We start from the raw sequence: 8,709 nt of genomic DNA, 5'->3' as shown, positions 1-8,709 counted from the left end.
TAGAAAAAGTTTATTAGTTTTCTATGTTGCCTTGGGTCTGGGTGTTTGTGGTATCGACGTTACTTCTGACTTCTATAACACACAAGTGCTTTAGCTACTTACATTGGGATCAGAATAATGTATGTGATGTTGTCCAATAATATTTATTTATTTATACATCAATACACGGATTAAATACACATGCAACTTAATCATTTTATCCAATATACACTTTACAACCTTCACAAGCACTAAACACTTGATAAATCACATATAAATAAATATAAATATAAATATTGGACAACATCACATACATTACTCTGATCCCAATGTAAGTGTTATGAAAAATCAGAAGTAACGACGGTACGACAAACAACCAACCAGATCTACAAGGCCGGGAATCGAACCCGGGACTTCGGTGTGGCGTACCCATGAAAACCGGTGTACACACTACTCGACCACGGAGGTCGTCGAGTAGTGTGTACACTTACATGAACGTAAAGTGACGCTTACCCAACTTGAACCCTAAATATTCGTTTTAAACACGACTGAGTTATATCGCTCCATATTTTTTAAATATTTTATACTACTAACTAACGCTGATACTAAATTACAATACAGCACACTAAATTAAAAGCGAATAAAATTACTTTATAATCGTTATTTTATAATTAGAAAATGGTGTTTAGCGTATAAGTTTAGCCACTTACCACCTATTATATTTAGCTAGAATTCCAATTAAAACATTCTTATAAACAAACCACTACACAGAACGAGACAATCGACAACACAACAACAAATTTAAGTGCTTAATTTAAATTCAATCCAATAAATCACAAATCCAATAACACGGACTAACACGAAATCATACAAAACATCATGTCTATAGTTACATGTAATAAAATTACCTGATTACAAGTAATCTATCATTCATGACGTTCTAAGATCGGTAATCATCCAATAATTGTATAATACGGTACACGCGATGATACATTGACTTGTAGTGACATTGGCTCGATAATCTCGAGTACTTTATGAAAAAATGTGCTTGCATGTTTTTAAAAATATACTCTATTTTAGACCAGGGTTTGGCATTGGCAATTGGCATACGGAGGTGGCAAGATTTCAGCATCTATCTTTTAAATTTAGTAGAGACTAGCGAACCGACCCTGCTTTGCACGGCTGCAATGCTGGTTAAGGTGTACAATAGTGTAGTACATTATTTTGATCTATCTCGTAGGGTTCAACCAGCGTTTTGCAATGTAAGCGCAAAATAATGTATTTATTTACGACATCACATTAGAAACCTCTAAAATGATCAGTGTTTTTGTAATATATTATTTATTTATTATACATATAAACCTACCTCTTGAATCATTCAATCTATTAAAAAAACAGCATCAAAATCCGTTGCGTAGTTTTTAAGATCTAAGCATACATAGGGTCAGACAGCAGGGGGCGAATTTGTTTTATACTATGTAGTGATATAATGATAGGTTAAATTCGATCGATCAATTTTTGGTATTGTCTAATGACAAAAGAACAAACTTTGTATATAATGACGTTCTGTAGTATATTTAGTATCAGTATTGCAACCGCGCGAAGCCGGGACGGATCGCTTGAAAATCATATATGCAATACGGTTTCAACTTTAATATTACTTTAGAGAGATGTTTACTGCCTAACATTAAGTGATTTTGAACAAGCATGTTCGTTTAGATAATTCTACCAAACAGCAATACTTGTACTAGCATCGCACAGGGGTCATAACATCTCAGTTTCCACGGTTCTTCAACAGTCTCCTTAAGAGAAGAAGACTCGTCTAACCAGCTGTGGGAGATACAGATTGTTACTTTTTTATGGTATTTTTGAATAGTTGAAAAACGTACTGTTCTCGAGAAATAAAACTAACTGTATTGTCACCGGACCCATCGCACTGAAAAGGGGTTAATAATCATTAAAATATTTCGTTACATTAATACTAAATAAGGGCGTGTCAGGTCAACGGAAGAATTCGGAAGTTGATTTAATGCTAACAGTTCAGATTCGAGCAATACATAAGTAGGTGAGATGAACTGGGCATTACATAACATTTAATTATACGAATTGTAACATAACATCAGTGAGAGCAAAAAACATTGGCGAATGTTTAAAATCGATTTTTAGATTATTACGTTACAGGCGAATGCTCGTCAGTAAGTGTGGTGTTACCGTAACGCAATGCTCAAAAAAGAATCTTAGATTGTTACATTAAAATAAAAGCGTCTTTTTTGATATGATATGGTATAGGTAGACGAACGGACATATGGGTCTCATAATGGTAAGTAGTCCCCACCGCCCATAGAAATTGGCGCTGTAAGAAATATTAACCATTCCTTATACCGCTAATGCACTACTAACCTTGGAAAGTAATATGGTATGTCATTTGAACATGTTATACTGGCTCACACACCCTTCAAACCGGAACACAACAATACTACGTATGACTGTTTGGTGGAAGATTATGATGAATGGGTGGTACCTACCAAGTCGAGCCTGCATAGAACCACCAAGTAAAGGGAGGCAGTACTGCAAGATCTCAGATTGTTAAATTACAGACTGAGCTGCTGAAGGAACATCACAACAGGTTATAAAGACGTATTTTTAGCTTTACATTAGCAGCCTGTAAATTTCCCACTGCCCAGCACTAAGGCCTCCTCTCCCTTTGAGGAGAAGGCTTGGAGCATATTCCACCACGCTGCTCCAATGCGGGTTGGTGGAATACACATGTGGCTGAATTTCGTTGAAATTAGACACATGCAGGTTTCTTTACGAGGTTTTCCTCCACTGCCGAGCACGAGATGAATTATAAACACAAATTAAGCACATGAAAATTCATTGTTGCCTGCCTGGGTTTGAACCCGAAATCATCGGTTAAGATGCATGCGTTCTAACCACTGGGCTATCTCGGGCTTTAAATAAGTGTTATTCGATTTTCATATCGGACCCTGTGGATAAGATACGTAATGGAAGACCAGGGATTTAAATCCATTACATTTTTGGTGGTATTTTAGTCTATCTATGGACAGGAGACTTTATTTGCTGTTAGGCTTCCTACTCTTTGATCATCAGTGGGGTGTTTAAAATGTTCTCTGTTTTAAGTATTACTTCGCGCATAGAATATCGTTTGAACAATCTAGTCGTCTTATAATTGAGATCATTACACATCCTGTACATGTTGCAGTTAAACATAACGAAATAGACAAAATAAAATAGTCTGTTTTATTTATAATCTATAATAAAACTACCAATAATATCGTAAAATACTCACTAAACATTTCGTGATTAAAATAGTTTGTAAAACTATTTTAATAAAAATTTAATATGATGGAAATTTATTCCATAAGGACTAGTTAATAAGTCTTAGTATTTTTTTAAATTTATCAATTATATTTAAAACTTTCTTGGTCAGACTTTTGGTAATCTATATCTATACATATAATAAAATTGGAGTGTCTGTTTGTAATATTAAATTACCCGCTTTTTATTGCATATGTATACACGGTACACATACAAAACATTTTTAAAATTTTTGTCGGTCTGTCTGTCTTTTTGTTCCGGCTAATCTCTGAAAATGGAGCCAATTTGACGGGACTTTTTCTGGCAGATAGCTAATATAATAAGGAGTGACTTAGGTTACAATAATAACTATTTTGTTTAATTTAAACGCGCACGAAGTCGCGGGCACAGCCAGTTATAAATAAAAATACAACGAATTTTGCAAGTAGATTTTTATAATATCGTTTTTGTTTATTTTATTTTAAGTACATGTACTAGGAAAAATTGTTATATATGTAATTTTTTTATATTGATATACGTATGTTCATTTTTGGAATAGAAAAATATAAGATGTCAATTAAAAAACAAGTATACGGTATTTAACAATTGTATAAATTAATATTTTTTTGTACACCAATACTAAGACCTAAATTGGATTAAGAAAAGCATGAGATGCAACAGGTTCATTTATAAATTGCAGACGTTGTAGAAGGTTCAAGACGAATTAAAAAATGAATTAAAATTTGTATCTACACAATAATAAAAATACGGACTTTATTAAAAAGTACTAAAACTTCACTAACCTTGACATAGGCAACGTTATCCTCAGCACGAGATCGACCACCGCTGACCAGCACATTGCCACCGCACGCACACACGGGCCAAAATCCACGTGCACATACATGCCTCAGTGCACGACGATACGATGCAACGATTGCACGCTCTAAAAGATTTATAGATAAATGCAGTTCCCGGTGAAAATAGATAAATGCCAGTGCTCATGTGTTTTCTACACATTTCAATAGGCGCAAGCGCATTGACTGGACACGTGTGACGTTGACGGGACAGCCACCGTTATTTTACAAAATGGTTCCCCGCGGGATAATCGTCCTGTGCTTTAGTGTCGTCCTGGCTTCGGCTTCGGCGGACACCTTCGGAGTCGGCATGAAGCTGCTCAGACGGTTGTATGATGACTGCGAGAAGTCACAGGAGATCACGAAATGTTTTAAAATCCAAGCAGTTAAGTTGGTGGATCGTGCTGGTAGAATGGAATCACTTCCATTATTCGACGGCTTTTCCTTAAAGCGGATCGCGGACCACGGTAGAGCGTTTCCCTCATCCATACCAGAAGGCGACTTGAATTCTTTAAGTTCAGAGGAAGTCGACAAACTTCTCAATCTAGCAACGTCGAAGCTGATGCAAACGCATCGTGTTATAATATCACCTACTAATATTGGAACGGACGTCGGCCGGTCAATAAACGAGGCTAGAGGTAAATTGAAGAAAATGATAGGGCCGATATTAGCTGGGGTTGCGATCAAGGGAGGTTTCCTGGCTATGGCATTCCAGGCTATCGCTCTGATCGCTGGTAAGGCGTTGCTGATTGGTAAGATTGCTTTGCTATTATCCGCCATTATCGGATTGAAGAAACTGGTAGCAGGAGGTGAAGCGCACGAGAAAACAACGTACGAGATCGTGAAGCATCCACAGGTTTCACAGAGCCACACTTACTCATCCTCACACTACGGCAACGACTTCGACACGACCGGTCCAGGAGGTCACTACAGAAGAAGCGTCGAAGAGGAAGCTGCAGCTCAGGATAGAGCTTACAGAGCTTACGCAAAGAAGCAGTAAGCGGTAAAACCTGGTAGAAGATGACTTACGACTCCCTTTACAAAAATACAGCAACGACAAGGCATTTTCACAAATGAAATAAACTCCGATGTCAACGTACGCGTTGGCGACTTCGCACTCGCAAGCTGGAGACTAGTATTCATTTATTTTAATTTATTATAAGTTATACGACTCTATTTAAGCTGAATAGGTATTATTTAAGTGTTATTTAATTATGTTAACCGTAAGACGCTTGCTTATCCCAAATATATAATCGCATTCAATTGAACTTAGTTATGTAAAAAGGGTTAAATAATTATGTAATGTGTGTTGAATAATTTATGTTATTTATGTTTTTTTTTTAAATAATCATTGCACCAAATAATTCTAGTTAAAGAAAATATGTTACGTAAGGATATTTATTGATTTTATTGTTACGGTGAATAATTAATAACTAGGCTAGTCGACGGGTACTGTGCATTTTCTATTTCAAAGATTACAGATGTCCAATTTTGTAAGATACATAGATTAAGTATATAATTTAATAATTAATTTATTATATTCGCTGGTATGGTGCGTTGCTGTTTGGAATATTATTTAGTTTTAATAATTTATTTATTAATATTTATCGAGTCCTATATAATTTTATATTATTATATTTCATCATATATAAATTGTCAAATCATGACAAGGTGGTTACGCGAGTACCTTTTTGTTAATAATGTTATGTATTTTATATTATATTACAAAATACTGTATTATGTATTGTATATTAATATTATATTTTGTGTAACTATTATTATATTATAATAATACTTTTGGAACATTTATAAAAATTATGTAATATTATGTTACATTGAATGGTGGATATATTCTAAATGTTGAACGAGGAGGTGTGGAAATTTGATAAATAATTTAAAACGGCGCATTGTTTTATTTAAAATATACGTTTAATTGAAATTATTTAAACTTAAATGGTCAGTGAAATTATAAAATTTTTAGTATGATGGTTTTATTTATTTCAATATTATAAATATATTATAATTATAAGAAATATTATAATATGTTTCCGGCACACTAACATAATATTATAAATAATACAGACACTAACGACAGATAACTAACTATTTTACTACGTAGCTGTTCATGGTTGGCGTATCATAATTACTGAGAACGTTTATGTTATTTCTAGACATCTAATAGCTTATGTTTCATATAATCATTATTATTATTACAGACCGTGTAAAATTAATTATCTTATTTATATTCCATGTTTTCTCCTTAATTATCTCTAAATAATTCATATATTCGTTAACAAATTATTTGAGCACAGCTTGAATGATTTTAGTTTAAAAAACACAGATAATAATAGAAAACCACAGATAAAATAATAGTATATCTTACATAGTCATACAGAATCAAAAAATTGTTCTAGAATATAAGTATCAAAAACATACTTAGTATATGCATGCGAAATCTGTAGATTTTGTTTCTCGAAATTTTTGCCTTCCTTGATGAATCGAGGAAAAAGACATTAACTTTTGAGCTGACCTATGGTAAAAAAATACATTTACGGGATTTTATCAGGTGAGTATTACATTTTTCGTTTCATAAATTTTGCTTATATTATTGCAAAAATAATGCTATCGGTATATATATAGTATTTATTTAAATAAGGTGATATTATTGAACAAAAGGACAACGATGGATTGCTGAAATATTGACGGAACAATATTATTTATTAATTTACACGTAATGTTTAATATCAAGAAACTTGGTGGAAATTGTATCTTAGTAAATAATTTTATTTAGTAGAAAACTATTAAAAAAAGGTTAATTTTTTTTTGCTTTAATTTGTTAATTGAGGTTCTATTATAATAATAGTAGGTATAATGAATTCTATGTAAGGGCTTTTCTAATGAGATTTTTTTGTATGGAATCATTTGCAATGGTGAATTAAATGGTTCACTAAATTGTACATGATGAGGAGGCAGTTTTTTCGTACCTAGGTACATATGAATAAAAAAATTAAAAATTGTAGATTTAATACTACTAATATATAATGTAAGGGAGTCCGGTCATCCTTATGTTATGTTAAATATATTGAACTCGTTGAAGTACCCGGACAAGGATTTACGTATAGTAATTTAGTAATTTTATTTTGTGCAATATGCGCTTTCTCCTGAAACAGAACTATATACATAAACCTAAAATGAAAACCTTATCTAAATACAAAATTTGAGGCGAATCCTTAGAGCCGTTCCGAGATAGACGAAATAAATTTATACACAGATAAATGCTCAAGTATTGTGCATTTAACATTATAATATTAAATAAAGCTCTGTTATAATTAACGAATAATTAGTTTAAACATAAATATTTACTACATATATTCATTAATTCATTTACTTAACTTTTTTGAAAAACACGTATAAAATTAAATATACATTATAATACTTTAGATAGATAGAAGTTAAATAAATTATTCTATTTCAATTTCTTGGGTTATATATTCTTGGAATCATAGATGTCATCTTTAATTTTAAGAAAACATAATTAGTATTTTTTCAATAAAATTTTATGCAAGATAATATCGTCGAAGAATATATGTATACTAGTAAAATGCGTAAAAATGAGGTTAAATAACACGCATCATATAAAACAAATGTTTTATTCTATAAATCACTACGCAAGAAAAATCCACATCTACTAATAATATTCATAGAGTCTTAATTGGAGCAGATCCGTCCAGTTAGCTAGCCCAATTCATTCAATACTGTTACTATAAGAAAAATATTGAGAAAGCTTAGAATATGTTAGATCACGCAAACTATGAAGTTGAGCATGTAGCGTTTGCACGCGAAGATAACATAGTTGTTAATAAAAATGAAAAAAATGATGAAAGTCAAGCCGTACGAGAAGTGGTGGTACGTTATAAATCTCGACGAGACGACACGGAGATAAATAAAAACGTCGGAGTAATTAGATTGGAGACGGAAGGATTTATGTATTTATCGGTCAATTATTAGGAACTTGAAGCTGTGAACCTTGGAGGAACACTTGGAGATTATAAAAAAGATCTTGTTCGAACATGATGTAACGTTTATTGTCATTAGTTAATGCTTGCAAGTACGTGGTTGTTAGTTGTGTTATTTAAATTGCAATGTCCAATCTTGCAAGCTAACAACTATTCCGGAGTTGAAATTTTACATTTTGGTTTCGATAGTGATGTATTTTAGTGATAACTATGACTTGATCGTATATCCAAGATTAACTCCAAATGTGGAAACCTTCTCAGTATAAATTTATGCATATAATAAAGCACACGAACACCTAAAAGTAGTTTGTGATTTTTTTTTTTATGGCATTGGTTGGCGGACGTGCATATGGGCCACCTGATGGTAGCTGGTCACCACCACCCATAGACAAAGGCACTGTAAGATATAATAAGCATTCCTTACATCACCTATGCGCCACCAACCTTGGGAACTAAGATATTATGTCCCTTGTGCCTGTGATTACACTCACCCTTCCAACCGGAACACAACAATACAGAGTACTGTTATTTGGCGGTAGAAT

At 33.0% G+C, this 8,709-nt stretch overlaps 1 protein-coding gene across 1 annotated transcript; it reads left to right on the top strand.

The window, feature by feature from the left end:
- The first annotated feature begins 4,336 nt into the window (after positions 1–4,336).
- LOC125073125 lies at positions 4,337–5,442 on the top strand. The gene has a single exon (XM_047683830.1). It carries the CDS (start codon positions 4,384–4,386, stop codon positions 5,149–5,151), a length of 768 nt encoding a protein of 255 aa, XP_047539786.1. The 5' UTR covers positions 4,337–4,383; the 3' UTR covers positions 5,152–5,442.
- The last annotated feature ends 3,267 nt before the right edge of the window (positions 5,443–8,709 follow it).

The sequence above is a fragment of the Vanessa atalanta genome, chromosome 23, assembly GCF_905147765.1.
Source record: "Vanessa atalanta chromosome 23, ilVanAtal1.2, whole genome shotgun sequence".
NCBI classification, from domain to species: domain Eukaryota; kingdom Metazoa; phylum Arthropoda; class Insecta; order Lepidoptera; family Nymphalidae; genus Vanessa; species Vanessa atalanta.
This window is presented reverse-complemented; position numbering and strand designations above follow the sequence as displayed.